The sequence below is a fragment of the Pempheris klunzingeri genome, chromosome 5 (assembly GCF_042242105.1).
Source record: "Pempheris klunzingeri isolate RE-2024b chromosome 5, fPemKlu1.hap1, whole genome shotgun sequence".
NCBI lineage: Eukaryota > Metazoa > Chordata > Actinopteri > Acropomatiformes > Pempheridae > Pempheris > Pempheris klunzingeri.
In genome coordinates, this window is record NC_092016.1 from 21757134 (window position 1) to 21779700 (window position 22567).

General features: G+C 44.2%; 1 protein-coding gene across 4 annotated transcripts in view; it reads left to right on the plus strand.

Moving 5' to 3' along the window:
• Window positions 1–22567, plus strand: part of ccnd2a (cyclin D2, a) — a 135136-nt gene that overhangs the window by 106308 nt on the left and 6261 nt on the right. For 2 of the 4 annotated variants that reach the window (XM_070830897.1, XM_070830896.1), the window contains 3 exons: window positions 11070–11285; window positions 14369–14528; window positions 21725–21873. In XM_070830897.1, coding sequence (XP_070686998.1) covers window positions 11070–11285; window positions 14369–14528; window positions 21725–21873 — 525 coding nt within the window. Of the gene's footprint in view, window positions 1–9278; window positions 9686–10241; window positions 10577–11069; window positions 11286–14368; window positions 14529–21724; window positions 21874–22567 lie in introns of those variants that run through there. The other 2 variants (XM_070830894.1, XM_070830895.1) reach the window with 2 other exon arrangements.

Below are 22567 nucleotides of genomic sequence, written 5' to 3' on the forward strand. Positions count from 1 at the left end.
CAACTTTTTCCCAGGCTGTTAAGCTTCCTTTTACCTTTGTGCCACTCAGAGAGCGAGATAGGGAGCGACACATGTAGCCGTTAAACACACACAGTGGCTCAGGGGCTGACGCCACCAGCGGAGCCGAGGGAAAGACTTGAAAGATACGGCCTATAAATTACAGTCCAACACCTCAGTTTCCCAAAAGGATCAGATTATTGCAGCCTGATCCAGAGTGGTGGGGAGGATGGTGCACATTCATGTGTGGTGCTGTAATGAAGCTACACGTCTGCCAGGGGAGCCACTGTGGTGGGCCCCCCTCATTTGTCTCTATCACTGATCACTGAGAAGATCGGGTGGTGTGCGTGGGTGTGTGTGTGAGGGTGTGTGGGTGGGTGCGCATGTGTTTTCTTTGCTTGTCTATTTTAATATGTGTCATTTTTTGGGGGCATTTCTGATCAGGTGTTTCTGCTCCTCTGTTGCTACATCTGCATCTTCTCTTCCCTCTGACACGTGTGTGATTTCTTTATGATGCTTTCCACCCCGAAGCAGAGCACTCAGTGTTTATTATTAGTCACAGCAGATAGGTGAGCACCTGATTCAGTAGCAACAGGAGGGAAACCCTCTGTAATTGTTGAAATAATCTTGTTCTCATCTCCGCTCTGTATGCTTTTACATCCTATGTGCCATCTGTTACCATCTGCAGGAGAGATACGGAAACAAGGGCAACAGTAGCACCGCTTAGGATATGCATGTGTGTATGTGAGGGCTGGTATATGCTCAGGTGTTTGGGTTTATTTTTAATGATATGTGCTATTTTGGGTTTTGACTGGTTTGGTTTCTGGGATTATTCTGCAGCTTGTGCTACGAGCATGTTTTCCACATCATCCGTCCATCAGAAGCTATTTTTGGGGAGATTCGTTGATTTTATGATTGATGCCGTTGTCCAAATGCCAGTAAACTTATTTAAACCCAGTCGTGAGAGCTCTTTGACCTCTAAGAGCTGTGTGTTTTAGTCTGAGCTTGTTGTGATTCCAGGTGGAAGTCCTCAGGATGTTGATCCTCCCAAAGCACCAACAGACACAATTTTCAAACAATCTGGAGAGTTTTTTTGTGCAAAAATGTAGTTATTGTCTTGACATACACAACCTCTCCCTAAAAGTCCTTGCATTCTGCACCAAGGACTCGCCTGGATTAACAATGCCTTTGTTCATGGTGTGCGTTGTGAAAGGAGGGAGAGCAATAGGCTGGAACTGTGGTGTGGTATCAGCAAGCAGCTGTTGCATGAGTGACAAAGTCAAGGGCTAGTGATATGAACATGGGAAAATCCTGGAGGAGCCGGAGGGGAAGAGGCAGCGGCAGCAGCTGAGCCGCTCTGCACCACTCTGTTCGGAGCGAGGCAGCCTTCACTGTTGCTGTTATGTGGGGAGAGAAAGTGTGAGAAACAGAAAAGAAAGCAGTTTATCCTCTGTTAGCGCAAGGAAATATTGACATTATTTAGCAGCCACTGCTCCAAACCCACTTCTCTTTTTGGCTCATTTGGCCCCAGATTTGATGACCACATGAAAGGTTGTTGGTGGAGTTCAAAAGACAGGGTCAAGCATTTGAGGGAGGGGAGGGATGGAAGCAGGGCGGGAGGAAGGCAGGGATGAAGGAATGGGGTGGAGGGGTAGAAGAAAGGTAAATGAATACCAGACGGTTTGTTCCTTGTGCTAACCGAAGGTATGCCCAGAGCTACCAGACCTTATTGTTCCAGTGACGCACCTTCCACAACATGCATTCAGAGGAGAGGCTCATCTGTCTCTCAACAAGCTGTCGCCAAACTCTGTGATGGATTGACACGTAGTACAAGGCTGCTTTTAGTCATTAATGATGCTTTCGCTTTGCCTTTCCAGCTCTCCTGAGGGGCTGATTGTGTGTGAAAAGATGGACGCAGTCTTTGTCAAGAGCGTTGAGGAGAAACTGCTGCTAAAAGTTAAAGGTTTGGACCTTTTGTTGTGATAGCCAGGAGCTAAGTGCAACAAATGATACAAGTCTGTTATTGTACGGCAGTTACACCTGGTGAGTGGAGTGTAAGAGGAGTGTAACACAGCAATTGCGGTTATGTTTTTGTAACTTTGAGTGTTTTGAGTGATGACAACATCACTCATTCAAATGCTCAAGTCGAGGGACATTTAACCAAGAAGAGGGAAGCACCCCCCTTGCGAAAGTGTTGTCTTTTCAGTAAGGTGCTGATGTCATTCTTGCTCACTGGCCGCATTTTTTGGTCAATGCATCATCTTTGGCAGTAACCTCCATAACGCCAGGCGGAAGAACAGACAAATTGCGATGTGTGGCAGCATCGGACGAATACGCCAAACGTGGCGACACACTCATGCTGAGTGACCTATTGAGTTTTTGGTCAATCAGGAGATGGCTAGAGGGGATGGTCTACCTGCCCAGCGCGTGCACAGAGACGTACCAGTGGTGAATATAGTCAAGCCAATGCATCCCCTATTAATAATATACTACTGAAGATTCACTCTTTTCATATTACAACACAGCCAACATGCTGTTTGTTATGAGCATTTGGTGCAAAAACGATGCTGGTCATTCAAATATGTGCCGTAAACGCATAAAGAGAAAATCCACCTTTTGTTTGTACGGTGTCCAAGAACACGGAGTCAGCTGAGGTTTTTGAATAAATCAGCGAACTGTGGTAACATTTTTCTTTTTTCTTTTTGTCCCTCACAAACTAAAATGTACACAAGACAAAGCCGTGTGCAGTGAGAATATGCAGCCAACCAAACAGAGCCACTACTGCTGTGTTTGTAATTGTTTCAGGTATTTTGTCTCTGCTTCAAAAAGAAGAGTATTAATTTCTGACTAATCCTTTACTGTCCTGTAGTGTTACCTTCTCTCAGTGGACCTTTAAAGAAAGCCCAGAGCATTAGTAAGGATTAATATATCATATCATACACAGTTTCATTTCTGTTAACAGCATTGCACCACACACAGCAGATGCACGTACCAGAGGCTCTACAAGGTATTTTCATGAGTTAGATGTCTTTTACCTTTCGTCGAAAGAAGACAATTAGGACTTTGTTCTTTACGTTTTTTTCAGCTCCCCCCCCCTGCAGTTAATGAGATAAGAGCATGTCTCAAAGAATTTGGGAGGACATGTTTGCATAAAGAATTTCTGAGGGAGTCTGAAGGAAGTCTGCAGGGCGAGCGCTCAGTGCCAAAGCTACATTGTTGTAACATCAGTCATGGAGGGGAATCAGAGAAATCCCACAGGTGGTAAGTGGAGATGTCAGGGACAAGTTTCACACCACTGCTGGAAACACTCACATCATACAGTATGTAAACGGAGGGGGAGATGCTCCCTATCGTACAGGGGGGTAAAGATTCCCTCACGTTGATGTAGAGAACGTGACATTTATTCTGTGAGCTGATTGCTGGGCAGATATGTGTCTCTACTGGTTGGAATGAGCTGGAAATTAAACATTTACAAGTTCACTTAATCATGATCTGAAACATTTCAAAACTCAGGTGGCAACAGTGCGGTTTCCCTTTCTGTAACAGTGGACGTCTGTTAATATGGGACAGAGGGACTTGTGTCCATCCTGGATGTGAGGATTAAGCACCTGTGTTTGATCGATCGTGTTGATGCCACTGCAGCAGTACATGCACTATTCCATAGTAAAAACAGAGTTTTGAGCGTTTTCAGTTTGTTCTACGTGTTTGGGCTTAGACAATCCACAATGCGTTGTCACTTACATTCTGATAAGTGCAAAAAAACTAATTTGTAAGCATTCAATATTCAGGCGGGAAAGAGTGCAGCCCCTAATGGATGTTTGTGACGACTCACTTTGTATTTCATGGACCGGTGAGATGCAGCAGGAGGCAGTGAAGCATCCTGAGGCACAACATGTGCCAAATGTTCCTGTAAATATCACCACCAAACGGTTTGTCAGACAGACGGACAGGCGCTTTTCCAGCGAAGTTTTGCATGAAGTCTGGTGTTATTTGTATCATGGATGAGTGAGTTTTCTCTGTATTATTGTTTTTTGACACGCACATCTGCAGTTATTCAACCACAGAAAAACACAGCAAAAATGGGGAAATGCGGGCATGATAAACAAACCCATGTACGTGTGAGTGATGTTTTCCAGCGAATTAAATCGTGATTCATCAGTGGCCGTCACACACCGCTCCCCATGATCAGGTTAGAGCATCTGAAAGCTGGATTTTTATCACCTGTCATAGAGCCGCCTCAAGGAACCATGATTGGAGCAGGATGCTGCTGTTGGATGTTGTTCTCTGAGGTGTCTCCATGTTCATGTGTCCTGCTCTTTATTCACCTGGCAGGAAGTGACCTGAGAGGTTTACTTAGCAGAAGAATCCCAAAAGAATCTTTGCCTGAAGCAGAAGCAGAAAGGAGGCTGCTGGGTGTCCATGTGGGGGCTGTTGTAGACGTCTCACCTGCTGCTTGGTTGTTGGAAATAACCCCTTTCTTGTTAAACTGCTTCCTTTTGTTTCAATGTCATCATCTTTATTGTCATTGTACATAAGCAGAAACATTTTTCAAGTAAAGATTTTAATGATTAATACACTAAATTCGTTTTTCTTCCTCCGATTTCCACCTTCAAAGACATTACTCCCTGTGCGTCCTGTATTTTTAATTCACTAGGAACACATTTTATTTGGTTACAGAATTCAAAGAAAACACAAATCAAGCAGATTTGTCATCCAGAAAATGAGGACATGGGCGCATTTGAATTTTAAGAATGAAATTTTTCATTTTATTTCAGTTGTTTTCTCACAAATAATTAAATCCGTGAATTAATTTCAGCTAATAAGTCAGTTCTTAAACCATTCAACAATAATCCATTGTAGTTGGAGCGTTAATTCCTCTGTCAAAAATCTTCCAAAAATTATTCACAAGATGAATCATGATAAAAATGAGGATAATACTTATAAATACTATAAACACAGATGTATGAACAATAAATGCATAATTCAGACTGCACAGTCACAGGTGGAATTGCACATAAATCCACCAAACTTTCTTTGTTATCTCATATTTATTTAATATTTCTTTTTTTTTATTGCTTAAAAGAACCATTATGAAGTGTTAGATCACGTCAGATTATAATAACATACAAGTAATCTTTTAATATAATTTAATTTCATCTAACTTTGGGAGGAGGTGTAGTTCCTGCATGGCAGTTGCTGACCTGCTGATGCAGGTGTGTTGTTTGGATTGTGTTTGAGGTCTTTTCTTTTCAAGTACCTGAAGAGATCTTATCTATTTTAACTAGTTTAACCACAGTTTGGAAAAGCTTTGTTAAGAGAAAGAATTTTACATTTTTGTTCATTTTACTTTCACTTTTAGATTGGTGGACCTGCAAACCTGCCACACATGATGGTTGTTCATTTAATATATAGATTTGAACGTTTAGTGTGTGTAAATTTGTTGCATAAAAATGCACAATTTGTGCATTATTTCTGGTAATAAAAATCGTGTAAAATTTAAAGTTCCCTCTAAGCCTGTAAGGTGCCAGAGAAATTCATAGAAATAGACCGTCTGCAGTTCATTTGAAAGGCAGAGGTGTTTAGTTTGTCACCCTGTGCGTTTTGCTTCCATACAAACACAGTCAGACCTGAGCTGCTGTCATTTCACCACTTTTTCTGCCCCGACAGCAGGCTGACAAATTCCCCTCCGACACTTTGTCTTATGTGGGACATTTTTCTCAGCGTCACGATTCCCATGTTGATGTCGGTAAAATAAGAAGAAGAAAAAACGCAGAGCCTCTCTCATCATCGGCAGACACCCCGGGGTGCTGCCTGCTCGTCCCCGGTCGTTGTAGCGGTGATGGTGAGTCATCCTCACTGCAAAAAGTGACCCCCTCCTCCCCCCACCCCCCGCACCCCCTACCCCCACCCCTGCTCTTTTATTCGCGCCTTTGAATCTTATTCTTAATTTAGAAATTAAATACAAAAGAAAGTGGAAAAAAATTCTGTTTGTTTTTAAATGCGCTCATTTCGGGAATTTTCCAGAGCCTCTGTCACTAAAACAAAGTTTAATGAAGGCAGATCCCCACACTAGTTTCCACTGAGCAGCACCGTTTGAAAAGCTGCACACAACTGCACTTGTTCCCTGTTCTGAGACAGGTCCTCTGGAGCTTTTATTAAGGCAAATAAAAATATGTATATAACTCGACACTGTATGAAAGAATTTGACCCGACGGATATTTCTTGCAGTGTGCACCGCAGGGCTTTCACCAAACTTTTCAGACTTGAGGATTTGTTGACTCTTCCCCTCCCTGTGTACACTTTAACGTATAGTGCCATAACTTGTTCATGTTTACGACCTGTGGGGTGTGTTCTGATTTTATTCTGATATGGTAATTGAACGCTTCCGGGGACAAAATGCGCTGCTGCTGCTTGTGATCTCTGTCAGAGGAGCCGCTGGCGTCACTGTTCCGCTGCAGAGAAAAAAAACCGTCTTGACAAGTGCGTTAATTCATTCTTGTGTCTTGATGAGTTGTTTTATTAAGGTCTTGGATAAGGAGGACTGAGCCTTGTTTAAGAATCTTTAGAAATGATCCTTGGTTGTATTATTTCTACGATTTTCCTGATGCAAAAACACCTTAAAACTATTTCAACATTTAACTCATCTGGACTCACCTGGAGTTTATTTCACTTTTTTAATGAAGAGGAATTTTAAGCTTAAGTACGTCCATGTGTGTATTTTGCAGTGCGTGCTGCTGATGTTGAATAGACATGCTGCATATCCTCACTCACTGTTTTTTCATGTGCTTTTAATCACTCATTTCTCTGTCACACACTGAAGTTGCCCATTTCTGACATCAGCCTATACGCCAGGTTGGAGATGGCGGCTCTGATGTGCGTAATTGCGCATCCCGGTGTGCTGGAGGCAGCTGATGGAGCTGCAGGAGGATCTGGAGCACCTGCCTCTCCACCGCAGCACCCCCGTTCAGCCACATTTGACTCAGTTTGGCTGCTTTGAAACCCTATGAAACATTCAGTTTTTATCAGAAACAGCGCATCTCTTAGTCTCCATTCACTGGAAATAATTATTTCTTATCGTAGCCTGCTGAGCATCAAAGTAGAAACATTATCATTTGATAGAAGTGGGGATCACACGTGTTGTTGCTTGATTTTACTGAAAACCCTCAATTTCAATAATTAATTTAAACCATTATACAGTGCAGAAAACTTTTCTTGTCAGCGGGAAGCATCTGCCATAAATGGTTATATGGTTTGATTTTTTTCTACCAATTTCTAAGTTTCATCAATTTTCTTGAATCAGGAATCACAGTGAAGGGTGGATTCAGTTCACTTGTTGCAGATGGAGATGCTTGTTTCTGGACCATCTGTCCAGTTTGCGCTGGAGGAGCACATGTGCCACTCCAGGCGCAAAGTTCCTTTCCTCTTCTAGTTTTCCAACACTGCGCATGTGACTTAATTTCATGTGGAAGCTGAGTCGCAGCTTCTTTTGTGACCGAGGACGAAGTCATTAAACTTCAATCCTACATGATACCACTCGAGACGCGATGATGAGCGTTTCAGATTGGCTGTTAGAGCAGCAGCCGCATCCTCTGAGGGCTGGGACTGATAAATGACCGCAACACACACACACACAGAGAGAGAGAGAGAGAGAGAGAGAGAGAGAGAGAGAGAGAGAGAGGGGAAGGTATAGAAGAAGTCTGCCCAGTAACAATCGCACAGCCTCGGTCGAGCGCTGAGCTATGGAACTATTGGCTATGCTAATAGACACACAGGGAGGAGGAAACAACTTAGACTGGAAAAAAAAATCTTTAAAGAGACATTTCCCCCACTTTTCTCACAAGCGTTTCTATATAGCCAACAAGCTTCTAATGGAAATTAACAGCTCTAAAGCTCTGAGGACTTTACAGTCCCCAGTCTTCCCCTGACGCACTGAAGTCTCGTTTCATTCAAGGCTCCGTCTTTGAAGTTGACTAAGAATAGGAGGGGGATTAACATATTTACCCATGCAGATTCTCTTTGTGACTGTATGTGAGGCTAAATCATTTGGCAGTCATTTTTTAATTATCTGCTCAATGACTTACACTCTCAGCTTCGTTTCCACCTGCTTGTTTTTCCATGTAAATTATTACAGAAGCCCGGTCAAAAAACTGGAGATTTATGGCAGAATATGTTAGGTTGGTGGATATTCTTTAGGTTCAGCAAAGCCAATGACTCTCATCTTTGTGTTATCTTTAACAGAGGATTACGCAAAGAAAAAAAAAAAATCCAACGCTGCTTCAAATTTCCTAGAAAGCTATCACATAAACCACAAGCAGTTTGTGGCTGCAATAAAAAAAATAGTTCGCAAGACCATGTGTGTCCGGTGTGTGTGTGTGTGTGTGTGTGTGTGTGTGTGTGTGTGTGTGTGTGTGTGTGTGTGTGTGTCCGTGTGTGTCCGTGTGTGGGCGGTATTGGTGGTTTGCCCTGTGCGCGTGTCCGTGCGCGCGCACAGACGCCTCAAAGTTAGCATGCAGCGTGTATGGCCACATACATACTGTATCACCATGCGTCATGCTCTGCGCTGAGGTTCACTGAGTCCGCTCAAAGAAGCTGGGAAAGGACAAGTCGGTTTGAAGAAGACAGAAATACCAATTAGTTACTTTTGGGAGAGTTTTTTTCTTTCTAATTCAAACTAATATTCAAATTACTTTCACAAGGGGGCACTTGCTGCACTCCAGCAAGTAAAGTTGGTTTCTAGGAGGCTTTTTAATGCTAAAATGTGCGTGATTGTAATGCAACAATAAGTAAGACATTCATTCATTTATGGTGTGTTAAGTGGCAGCATCAGTATGTGTCCCAGCCTTCAGTAGTCATAATAAAGATCCAACACAAAGACATACATGTGTTATAACACAGAAAAGCAGTTCTTTTTACCTGAGAGCCCCATGCTCTAATTAAACATGCACCAGTCACATACTGTGATACATCCAAATAAGTTATAAAATATGTTTATTTCAGCCTAAAACAGTCGGTAAATGCGAAAAAAACCCCAGGTTGAACTCGGGTTTAGATGGATTTACTCTGCATCTTTCTCTCTGCTGTTGTGCATCCACTTTTGGGAAAGTGTCAGCCTTTTAAATGTCGACATGAAACAAGTCTACTGAAAGTTATCTTGCACGCCAGGCTTAAAGAAAGAGGGAGAGGAGTGCAGCATGTTGCGTCTGGTCTATACAGAGGTAATGAAGTGAATTGCGTCAGTGGCGCACGCAGGGCAGGCTTGAAATGCGCCTGATCTGGCCAGGCGGATGAAAGTAGAGGCGCACTGAGGGGAGAGAGGAAAAAGTTCTCAACAAGGAGAGGCAGGACTACTCTTACGGAGCCCCTGCAGTCTCACTTTTTTATGCCTCTAAAACACTTTCCCTGCCATCCTTTTGCGTTTTTGCTCCGCAACGCCGCTTTTACGCTTCCGAGAGAGAAATCCTACTTTTTTTACTTAAGTGAAAGCACCAGCACCATGGAGCTGCTCTGCCTCGAAATGGACACCACCGTGCGAGCTCGTCCCGATCCGAACCTCCTGTGCGATGACAGAGTCCTGCAGAGCTTGTTGACCATAGAGGAGAGGTTTCTACCGCAATATTCCTATTTCAAAGGCGTCCAGAAAGATATTCAGCCGTTTATGAGGAGGATGGTCGCTACTTGGATGTTGGAGGTATACCGAAACACCCGAGTGCTGACAAGTCTTATTATTTCCGTGCTCGACTTTAAAGCTTCCCGATTTGTTTTATTATTGCTTTGCTGAGCGCTGTGTGCAATTTTCGGACAGCAGATAAGACTTATTGCTCTCATTTCCGACTGCTTATTGCTCATATTAACCGAATGTGTCGTTTTTCCGTCATTTTCTGACCATTTTAAAGTCCGGCCATGAAGGCTGTGTTTATGAAGCTTCGAGCCGTGATATGTGAGACACCACAGCATTTCTTTGATGTGCCTCACGTGTTGTCTGTGCAGGCTGCCCGTTGTTTCTTTAATGTTATTATTTTAGATAGCCTGAATATTTCCATGCACACGTATGCACTCCCCAATGCAATGCTGCCCTGCGCTGTTCTATCGCCATGTTGGTTTTTACAGGAGCGCTTGTGCTTTTAAGAGGACTTTACAGTGTCATAAACGCAATAACAGCGGTTAAAAGCCATCGGCAATGACAGAGGAGGTTCTTGGGTGTCCGCTGAATATAGGAATGACCACAAAAAGCGTTGCAAACAGTTTAGGTATCTATTTTAAATGTCGGAAGGGGCGAGGGCCTTATCTGTCCTTTTGGTCTTCCCCTCGTCGCGATGCCTCGCTCTGGAATTATGTTCGATTTTTGACACTTGGTCAAATATTTCTGGTCAACGTCCATCTGTAAACAATCTTGAGCCTTTGAGCTTTATTTTCATGTAAATATTGTCAGGATCCGACCCACTGGAGATTTTTAATTAATTTTTGAAATAAATATATGGAGTCGGCGGTGACGCACATCAGACCAAGCTCTTGCTACTTGGCTTTTATTTTGACATTTTATTCCTATTTATCGCGGATGGATTTGGATACGAATTGTCGGGTATGATGTGGAAGACCCCCGTGAACATTATGATGCGAAGAAAATCGGTCTAGACAATTTATTTATATTTTTAATTATTTTATGAAAATATGACGAATGAAAAAAAGTGTGTTTCCGTGTGCTGCGCTGTCGGGGTGTTTTTTGGCTCGGCTGATTGTGACTTGAATTCATTTCTTAGTGAATGAACTGCAGGAATGCGACTCTATTGACACTATGTGTCTGAGACTTATTTCATTCTTTGCAAAATAATCTATGTCGAATTAATTTATGATGTCGCAACCGATTAGGGCTGGGCGCAAATTCTTGGCCGTGCCCCAACTATGTGTGTCATTGAATTTATATGTGCTCTTTATGTGATTAGACTTTTGTTTCGATATCTCATAAAAGTTTTATATACATTTCAAGTGCTGGAAAATAAGTGAGGTCACTGCAGGGTGGGTTACTGATTCCAAATGCTCAACATTGCTGCATTGTCTGCTGTCTCTTTATTCAGGTTTGTGAGGAGCAGAAGTGCGAGGAAGAAGTTTTTCCCTTGGCCATGAACTACTTAGACAGATTTTTAGCCGTGGTACCCACCAAAAAGTGTAACCTGCAGCTGCTGGGAGCAGTGTGCATGTTTCTTGCATCCAAATTGAAAGACACTCGTCCATTAACCGCAGAGAAGCTTTGCATCTACACAGATAACTCCATCAGACCACAAGAGCTGCTGGTAAGCAACAGTTGGTTGAACACATTTCACAAAATTCACAGTGACACTCTGAGCATTCATACTGTCACCATCAGCTGGTCAAAGCCAAACATACCTTCATGATGTGTTTCTGTCTTTTTGTGTCCAGGTCATGTTTACTTTTAGACCGCAGGGTTTTATTTCAGCATTCACTTCCTTTACAATGTGTTTATTAGAATCATTTAGCTCACAGCATCTCAACACCAAACACACAGGCTGTTCCCATTTCACCCAGTCTGCCGTCCACTCTCCACTCTGGACTGAGCCTTCATCAAAGGTGCATGAAAAGCCTCCCAGTGAATTGTTCCACAAGGGCTCCCTTTACTGTACAAGACCCTCTGGGCTTTACAGTATCCATCCAGCCTGTGCATTGGTCTCCATCGCCATCTAGTGGCAGATATTTGCCACAGAGCAACGAGGTCAGCTTGAACTCCAGCCAAAGTTCTGACTCTGTTCCTGTCAGCTAGAGAGGGAGAGACACAGAGAAATTCAAGTTTGCCTTTTACAGTTTAGCTTTCATCCAAAAATAACCCTGGATGCACACATTTCTGGTATTATGTCATGCTGCACTATTTCTGATTCTCGCCCATTTTTCAACGCTGAAAAGTGGCCTGCGGTCCAAATCCTACGGCGAGCTGATGATGCAGGGCACGATATGCGTCATCTGGAGTAAAAGCATGTCGTTCCTCTGTGTCCTGCATTTGATGAGTCCTCTTTGGCCTGCTAATACCAGCTGCCTTCACCAGCACAAAACAATTAATTAACTCAGTTTCACATCAGATAAGTGTTTCCCCACTGCTCTGTGGTGCTACATAAACATTCCTCAGTAAACAACAGCCAATCCCACCCATGTTGTGAAAGAGGCCACATATTATGATTCAGTCATGGCTGATGGTTGTAGGCCTGCCTCGCTGCCTGAGCTGATGGCTGCCGTATATTCAGGTTCCCAACGAGCTGTTGTTAGCTTTGTTGGTTTCTGATCATTTTCTGGAATGTCATTTCTGCTTGGGAATATTGTGTCAGATGTAGTTTTCCTTCTCCTCACTGAGGGTTTCAATGGGTAGTGTATTATAGTCGTAGGTCTGACTAGTAAACAGACTGTGCATTAAAAATAAAAGGCGCTGCTCGGTCAGCCTGAGCCGGACTCGTATAGCACAGTATGTCATGCTGCATTTTACAAGAAAACCGAGTCCGTCCGTCCCTCCTACCTTTATGTCAAAGTCTGAAGACACAGCCCGCAGCCCTTGAACTGGTTTGCTGGGGCCTCTCCTCAGGGTTTCTGTATAAGGCAGTATTTTGGCTGACATGCAGATACAGGAAACAGAGATCAGCTGCTCAGGGCATGTGATCGTTTTTGTCCTCGTCTTTGGTAACAATTTCTTGTAAAGAGAACCGCAACGATACAAAAAAGGTGTGACCAGAGGAAGGAAGTGGTGCTTGCCTGCCACTCTGTCAGCATAGAGCCTGTGTTGCAAGGCTTGCCATAGCCCTTGCCCTACGCTTGAATGTTGCTCATTGTCGCTGATGGGAAAGGCCTCTGAGAGCAGGGGGCAGCCATGTTGCAAACATTAGAGCGGCCACAATCAGCAAACCCCTGCAGGTCATTATGATTTGCATATGATCAAATAATTGAATCTTTTAGATAGTGGTCACACATCAGAGCAGAGAAAGATGCCTTTTACCTTTAAACCAGAGGTGCTTTTATTTTCTCATTTCCTCCCTCATGATTAACTGGGGGTATAAACAAAACCTCTGTGTAAAAAAAAAAAAAAAAAGCCATTTCTGCCCTCTATCCATGTCCCCGGCATCAAGGAGATCAGAAAACATTACAAAGCTGAAAAAGGTCACTTTGATTAGAGCATTGCATGCTGGAGGCAGGGTCAGCGGCAGCCATGTTGAATTGTCTCATGACCAAGTCCATGTGGTCTCTCTCTTTCTCTGAAAGGGAAAATGAAGAGCATCCATGGTCCCAGTCACAAGGCTGATGTCCGGAACCAAACCACAAAAAATATTTTCCCAAATTAGTCACTAACTCTTCCGTTAATCACCAACTCCTTTAGGAAGTGAAAGTAACAATACACTCTCAGAGAAGAGAACACCACACCTAGTATCCCCCGACACACACACACACACACACACAAGCATACTAGACAGACTGTCATCTAGACTAGCATGTGTCATCACATTTTGCTCCACATTGAGTTATACTTGAAGTTCAGGGCAGTGACATCAAATGCTGCCTAAGGCTTATATTTCCTGTGAAATATGTTGTAAATTATTTAAAACAATGTCTATTGATTATTTTTGGCACTTCTCACTGTTTATAGGAGTTATAACATGGGCCGAAAGGGTGAATTTATTGATGCGTAACAAGGGGCTTTAACAGAATTAGCAGCAAAACACACAATGTAATAAAGAAATAAAGAAAAAATAATCACATTACCTGTTGCAACATACAGTGATGGGGTTTGATAGTTTAGATGATGAGTGGAATGAGATGAGATTAAATAATGAAAAGACTGTTTAACTTTTTAATGTAAAACAGATTTATTGCTGATCCTGCTCAGCAAGATCAGCCGTCCTATCCATTTTCACTCTACAATCACACACACTCACTCACACACACACACACACACGCAGAGTAGAACCTCTGGTGGGCCTCTTTAGGAAAGTCCCCAGATGCCAGACAGACAGACGGGGAGGGAGACAGTGTTGTGAGGTCACCTGGGTTGGTGGCGCTGCTGATGTTTCTCTGTCCCAGGCCCGGCCAAGCAGAGACTAACGCACTAACAAAAATGCTTAACCTCCACACATACTAATGTACAAGGCCGGGGGCCTACAGAGGCACACTCACTCACTTTAGGCTGCAGCGTAACTGGCTGAACAACTGCAGTAAAGGGCAGCGTCGTACCTGAACATAAACTGCTACAGCATGTAAATATGTGGTCGTACTTTGTGTCACTTTATCTTTCTCAGTCTGTCTGATCTCTCCTTTGTCTCTCCCCCTCTCTGTCTCTCTCTCCCCCTCTCTCTCTCTCTCTCTCTCTCCCTCTCTCTGTCTCCAGGAATGGGAACTGGTGGTGTTGGGGAAGTTGAAGTGGAACTTGGCAGCAGTAACGCCGAACGACTTCATCGAGCACATTGTGAGGAGGCTGCCGCTGCCCGAGGATAAGCTGGCACTTATACGCAAACATGTCCAGACCTTCATCGCCCTCTGTGCCACAGGTAGGACACAGCGGGAGCTTATGCCACGCACATTTAATGTCCTGTGTTACTAACACGTTTGCGCTGTGTGATGACCGTACACTGTGTGATGTCATCGTCATATCGTAGCCTTTTCTTTTCTCTTTTTTTTTCCTTCATTTTTTCTTTTTGGTGTCGCAAGTGACACTGATCACGGATAAGCTGCCAAGTCAAACCAAGCGATAATGGCTTGCATCAACATACTTTCTCATGTTGCAAAATATCTTTATGTGCACATTCTTCTTTCAGCACTGTATCAAAGCCCTCTTCCCTCAATAACATGCGGCAACAACTCTGTTCAGAGGTGTGCTGTGGGCCAGTCACGGCCCGTCGTAACTCAAGTGAGATGCATTACCTCCAATGGGAAAATATTCTGCCTAAGAAAAGCATGTGTCATGGAAGACATTTCAGTGTTAGACTCTCAGGTCTGACGTCCATCATTTGTCTTCTCCCGGGCTGGTATGCGGTCATGTTTTAGAGGCATATCAGTGGCTTCCAGAGCATCCAGTAACACTTCAAAGCAGATTTAGCTTGGTTGAGGGGCATTCCCATGTCGCACAGGGTCGAGAAGAGGAATGGACAGGGGTGGAGGCAGGCAGACCATTGTCTCTCTGCTCTCGAGGTGAATTGTTCCCCCAAGATCAAACATCCAGCGAGTCGTGGGAGGGACAGGGAGCCTTTAACATGATCTGAAGAGACGGCGAGGTCGAGACGGAGAAGATGCAGGAGGGAAAAGGGGAGTTAGGGAAAGCCAGAGGAGCGTATTGTTTTTGCACTGCCAATTCTAAGGCATGTCATGTTTTCATATCTCTTTCCCCTGCCGCCTTCCTTCCCTCTCTCTCTCCCCCCTAACTTCTCACGCCTCCCCGCCCTACAGCTGGAGGACATGATAGCTTTCCCATGTTGAGATTCTCTGTAGTCCAGGTTTCTCCTGTTTGCGTCACCTCCAACTCCACATTTAAAGTTTTTCAAAGCTACAGCAATGTAACGGTAGTGACTGGAAACTAGCACTTGTACTAGTCCTAAAGGATTTTTTCTTAACATAAATGAGGAAAATTGCACATTTCATCCACAGTTAAAGGCCGAATGATGCACCTTTCTTTCTCACTTTCAGCAGCTTACATCCTTCTGCAGGGCTCAAACAGGAATGCTAACTACACCCCCTCATGGGAAACGGCTCCTCGTGCTGACATCATTCAGAGGAGTGTGTGTATAGTTAGATGAATAGATACAAGGGAGGTGACAGGTATTTACAGCATAAAATGATGGAATCCCCTGCACTGATTGTGCAATGGATGTAATGGTGTGAGAAACGTTTGCAACAAAAGTTCATGTTTGCAAAGTTTTGAGGAAGAATTTTCTCTCTTTCTCCGGGTTTCTCTCTCACTGTCGCTCGCTTTCTTACTCTCCCCGTCTCACCCCGCATCTCTCACCCGTTATTTTGTGTCAACGGATTAATGTGTGGAATGACAGCGTGTCAGTGATCGGACCTATTCCCAAAGCAGCATTGTGAAAGACTCAGCATGCACTTTGTCCTTAATTGCTTCAATGAGGCAGTGGAAATAAATTTACGAGCCTCCTGGAGTCGTCCTCCTGACATTGTGTTTTCGGAGAGAGACTTTCTGGAGATAGCTCTGGATTAGCAACAGGCCATTTATCTGTGTATGCTCTCCTCAGACTTGTATCCAGGCAAACAGAGAATGAGGGCAAGACAGAGAAAGAGAGAGCGCGAGTGAGTCAACAATTTGGTGCATTTGAAGATCTCTGGGAATTCGAAACCCCATTTGTGGAACGTTCCCAGCCGTAAATCTTTGGGTTATCTGGTGAGAATCCTCCTTGAGACATCCTCCGGGCGGAGCTGAGAAGGTAAAGACGCAGCAGAAGGAGGAGATCTCTCAGGAGGATTTACATTTGCAAGACAGTTGACAACGGGTCACCTGTGGCCTTCCTATTTCATACAGTCTCATTCAACCCACCACCCACCACCACTCCCACCACCGATGCCCCTATACTGAAAAAGAAAACATGCATAAAACCACAGCTCTCTGTTTTCAAGGGAACAAGAGAGAGAAGAAGAGAAGTGGAGAATAAGGCCTCTCATTCCTAATGGCTCCTCTCTTTTGATGAAACAGTTCCGTTCGGGCCACTCGGTGGGATTTTGTCAGGTGGCGCAGGCTGGCTCTGTATTAATTAATAACATTGGCTGGTCCTTTCAGGACTATGCAAATGGCTCGGGAGCTCAGCTAGAGGCTGGGAGAAAGGAGACAAAAGGCTTGGCCCTTACATTTCATATGCAGAGCCATGCGAGGGTCAGCGCTGCGGGGCCACTTGATAGGAAACACCAGCGTTTCCCTGAGGCAGGCCGCCGGATAATAGCTCAGAAACAAGCTCATTAAGGGAGATTATGAACCTCCATTCCTACACACAGACACCAAGCACTCCGAGCTTCCTCTTCTATTCTTATTCAATTGAGGTAAAGTGGGAGAATGGATGGGGTGCATGGGGCAGACAGATGCAGCCCAACCTGTCTGCTGAGGATATTGAGGTCCGTATTCTTGCCATATTGGCAGGGATTATGCGCTATTTTTTTTTTTATGCCAAGTCTAATAGTCCTCTCTGTAATGGTATGGATGAAATGGTGACAATAGTCATAGAAGTTGATCAAAAGAAAATTCTGGATCATGGCCAACAATGCTATCCAAGAGAGAGCCAATTGTCCTGGAGGACACAATGAAGATTTTGCAACAAGTTGGGATGTAAATAACAAGCGATTTAAGCAACCGAGTACTCGCTTTTTTAATCACAGAATATTTGATTAGTGTTTGTTTCCTGGTGTGTGGAAGTGTCTTTGGACTGTGGGAAGTAACTTGATGATTAACTTGTTAGTTTTTTTTGGGAGACAAACTAATGATTCACTAGCTAACAAACATGAGAGAAGTCAAGCTTTGCTGCATGGATTCATTCTCCCTCTTGTACAATGTTGCTTTTTTACTGTGGACTTTTAACAAAACTGTTGTGAAATTAATTACTTATCTTTTTTTAGGCGAGCTTTGTATTCACACAGTTGTGCCTGGATGCATGTACTCTGCACACCATTACACTCTAAGTACATTGTAGATTCCACTATTCAGTTTGTTATATAGCCTCTAACCCTAAGGACAGTTGGTTGACATGACTTTTTTTGGATTCTACACCGATCTCCAAGTTGTGTGCAAACTGTGAGGCCTTTTGTCTATACAGAAAGAAACAAACTGTAAGCAAACGTGCCAATTTTTATGCAACAGTCAAATATTGTAAAATGATTCATACATCCTCTTTTCATCTTGGCTGTGAAGTCTCACTGGTCCAGAGGCAGGAATGCTCCTTGTCGCTTCCTCTCCAAGTATCTGCTGCATGGAGAATCCCCTCCAGGCTCAGCTCCACATTCTAGAGATGTATGATTCATCTCAAATGTGGTCAATGAAATGATCTTTACCGGTGTTTGTTTACATAAAACCCGCTTCATGTTTGATGAGTCAGAACCCCAACAAATTAGCCACCTCCTTCAACAAATTATTGTCTCTCCACACACTCCACTGATGTGAGGAGTCATGTCCTGTCCGGCTGCACCGTCAACACATGAAACTGGAAGAAACTTCCTGACAGTATTCACCCAAAAATGTGACACTGAGAGTGAATCATCGAGTGGCATGTCCTGAGTTCCCCCCTTCACCTCGCTGGTGTAATCAGCACCACACTATAAATACTGTGGCCCGCTGAGTCACACCAGAAACACAAAGAAGGAGATTTTTGCTTTGAATGCCGCAGTTATCCCACCAAAAAGGTTTAGAAATCAAAATGTTTTCAAGCTCACATGTTTACCTTGGAGGTCACGTTAACCACAAAGACTAATATTTGTGATCTGAAGTAAAGTAAATGTTACTGGCAGCTAGTTTGACCTGAACATTTTTGTCATGACACCGGACTGTCCTCCAACTTTTTGTTTTTTTGCAGACTAGAGAGTTTAATTACTTCTGCTAAGCTCCTAATTTTCAAATTATATCAACTACAGAGATTAAACAGAGAGAGAGAAAGAAAGAATATTTCAACCAAACACAGTTACCAGTCTGCGCTCTCCCAATGTCGAGGAAAAGTGAACTCTCCAGCATCCCACCTTTGATCTGATCCAAATCTGTATGCTGTCCACCGCTGACGTTACCGGTGCCTCAAGCCGGCAGCTGTGACAGTGGAGATGATGTTGCAAGACTGAGGAGATCTGTCACAGGATGCTACAATTAAGGAGGAATTCTGTTTTCTGGCAAACGAGTTGAAATCCCAATTTGAGCAGGGTGCGTGACTCAGACTCTCCCAAGTTTTGTTTGCTGTCTCCAGAGTGACAGTCTGGAACACAAGGCAATGGAATATGACAGATACCAGTATCAAGTTATCATTTCTTAATCAGTGATTTCTCCCCCTGTTATATGTGGAAGAACTCCTCGAGCCCAGTTGGGAAGTTGTTGTTTGTGTGTCTCAAAGAGCTACACTAGGTGGACCGTCTGAGTAGCTCTCCACAGACCTTGTTTTGACTACCAGGCTGTGTTGCATTAGTGGTGAAAAATGCTGTCATGCCAATCCCAAAATGATGTTTGTTTTTGGCCTTAATCAGTCAACAGGCCCTGGGTCTTCGTAATGCTACTCCTTTAATAAACACGGTCAATAAGCACTACATGTATAGAATACAAGACCCTGATTTATAGCGCTGGAAAGAGAGGAGAAGGTAAAAAGGAGAGTTTGGCCTTTTTTTCTTTCTTCTTTTGGCTGTTGTTCAACTTTCCAACTTTAATTAATTTACAAGTTTAATGTGCATACTGTGCATTGCAGCCACCCAGGAGGAGTGGGCCATGTAGGGCAGCAGACTGTGTGACCAGAGGCCTGAGGATGAAGTTTCAGGGGGTAGGAACACGGAGGAATGGAGATGAGGGGGCACAGGGAGGAGAAAGGGCCATTGAAGGGGGTGAGAGGCGTGCAGGCCAGGCCAGCCAGCCGCTGCTCACAGGGAGCTTTCCATCGCAGGCGTCCCCACTCAGCTACATACACTGTTTATCCTCGACATGAATATCAATGAGGGCCTCCTAAAATACGGCCATTCTTCCCCCCACATGCAGCAGCCACCAGGCCAGAGTGTCAGCCCGCATCGGCTGCACGCGCGCGTCCTTGTTCTGCTACAGACCTGTCTTGTCTTGAGTGCGAAAAATCAGCTTGCTGCCCACTGCCCGCCACTCAGCTCTCCCACAAACCTACGTCTGTGCTGTGTGTGTGTGTGTGTGTGTGTGTGTGTGTGTGTGTGTGTGTGTGTCTGCATCCTAAAGCATGCAGGCATCAGCGCATTGTTTCTTGCCTGTGTCTCTTAGGTGTCTGCCTCCCTGCCTGTCAGTCCGTACTCACTACACACGTACAGTAAATCCGTGTATGCCTTTGTCCTTTTACCCCTCTATAGAAAGTTGTGCTCTTACAGCAGTGATGTAATGTTGAGGGGCTTTGTGTGCTCTTTCCTCTTGGCTCGAGGTAGCCTTTAATAAATCGCCCCTTGGCAGAGGCCCAGCAGCTAACACAGGGGTGTATAATAAGTTCATTTATTTGTCAACACTGAGCCCACAAGATGAGAAAGCGCCTGGCTGTGCATGTTAAAAAGGCAGTGAGGGGCTGCCTTTACAGCTATCAAAGGGCCTACCTCTTTGATTCCAGATTAAAAAAAAAAGAAGGAAGAAAAATCTCCTTCAGAGCCATCGCACGCAGTTTGCTTTGCAATTGAATATGGCAATATGTTAATGTGCAGTCTGTTTCTATGCCCCCGCTGCCCACTCCTCCAGCCCATAGGTGGCCCAGGAACAGAGGCATACTTGTGGGGGGGGGGGGTGTATGGGAGGCAGGAGGTGAGGGTCGCTGGAGGGCGACTCTTTTCTTCTTCCAAAACCTCACAAGAGTCTGGACACAGACTTGAGAGTGATGTGCACCGGGGTTGTCTACCCCCTCTCCTCTCCCACCAAGCCCACCACCTTCCCCTTCTTTTCTCCTTGTTGCCTTGTCGCCATACCGTCCATCCCTCCTTCTTCATCTTCCTCCCCCTGTCGACCCCCTGTCCCCCTGTCCAGCCACACTCTTTGTCCAGCCTGTCTCGCTGAATTGGTATCAGCAGAGAGGGGATGGATGCTGTGTCTCTCAATTGGGTGAAATGAGGTGATGACTCCGGACAATGGAGTCACACTCTTCTGCCTTCCCTCTCGCTGGCCCGCCACTCTATTAATATGCTAAAAGATAGGAGGGCCGCCAATGCAAACCGCTGCCTGTTGTAGCAACAAAGACTGGGGCATGTGTGCCATTCACTGGCCCCATCTAAGCAGGCCATGTGTTGTCCAAAAAGAAAGGTAGAAGTTGAGCAAGACATAAAGAGAGAATAGAGAAAGGAGTGTGTGTGTGTGTGTGTGTGTGTGTGTGTGTGTGTCTCTGTTTGTGAGGAGAAATACTCTCTCTCTCTCTCCCTGTCTGTCTGTCTCCCTTGCTCTCTCTCTCTCTCTCTCTCCCTGTATGCCAGTTGCCTTGCCTTTTCGGGCTTCTGGCCCGTTCACAAGCTGTCTCATTTGCATTATGAATGACAGTGAGGGGAGCTAACAAGGTTATTGGTCTTTGAGACGCACGCCTGTGACCACACGTGGAAAAAGGACCTACAGCAGTGAGCATTGGCAGAGGCACTGAGCCTCTTTATTCCTCCCTTTCCAAGCGCTATGGGGCTTTTTTCAGTGAGCACACGATTTACTCAGGAGATGGAAGAAAAGGGGCCGGGCTGGAGAAAGGGGGACTGGGGTGGGGAGAGGGTGAGGGTGGTTGCTTTTCAGCTCCTTTACAAGCCAAGTGAACCCTCATTATCCAGGCCCCTGGTCATTAGTGAGCGCTGCGTTCAGACCCGGTGCAATAGAAGGATTATTTATTAGCTGACTGCTGGATTACCAAATCATATTGTCTCTGGGAGGGACGTATCTGTACCCTTTTTGTGGAGCATATGAACTGTGTATGAATTCTATCCACTGACCTTAAGATTTCAGCTCCTTACTTAACGTAACAAAGCATACTTCTTCCTATCATTTACAAACTAATAGCGCTGAAGACACATTTAACTCACTTAGTATTTTTTCCTGTAACAGATTTCAGATTCGCCATGTACCCTCCCTCCATGATCGCCACAGGAAGTGTGGGGGCAGCGATCTGCGGCCTACAGCTGGATTCAACTGACCAGTCACAGTGGGGCGATAGTCTGACAGACCTGTTGGCCAAAATCACAAACACAGAAGTGGTGAGTCTGTTTTATTCTCATATGTCACCTTCACCTTGGTTGAGCTAGACGTATAAATATTAATGTTTTTTTTCTAAAACAAGAACTGAGTTTGAAACACTGAATTCTCAGTGGTTTAGGTAAGAGATACTTGTGTCTGGAAACTTTTAGGGGGATATTTCTGAGTAATATTTGAATGAGGGGGAGTAATTAGTATCTCTGCAGTCATCAGTTAAGTGTTCACTCGTATTTGGTAAGCGCAATTGTTACAGTAACTCTGTGATTCAAAGCTGAATCAGCTATCGCTGCCCTTGGAAGCTTTTAATCTCCTCCATCAGTTTGCTTCTCCACAAATAACTAATCTTATTACCACTGAAACTCAGTTTTATGATCGCTCAATGTTAACAAGCAAAATCAGTTTTTTTCTTCCAGACTTGCTACAGGGAAAATATCCCTGTTATGTATGTCAGAAGTTAAGAAATGCCACATGTTTGTTGAGGTTTTGTTTTTGCAGCAGACAGAAGTTGAAATGTTGAAATGTCTCACTCAGATTTGGCTTCTTCACTGGGATTCAGCTTTGCACAAACCCATTTTTACCACCAATATTTGTCACGAGAAGAAAAAATTAAAATGAGCGTTAAATTATGACCCTCGGTTTCTTTTCATTAAAAGAAATCCTAAGCTGCATGAGTTTATATGCACTCTCTTCTGTCAT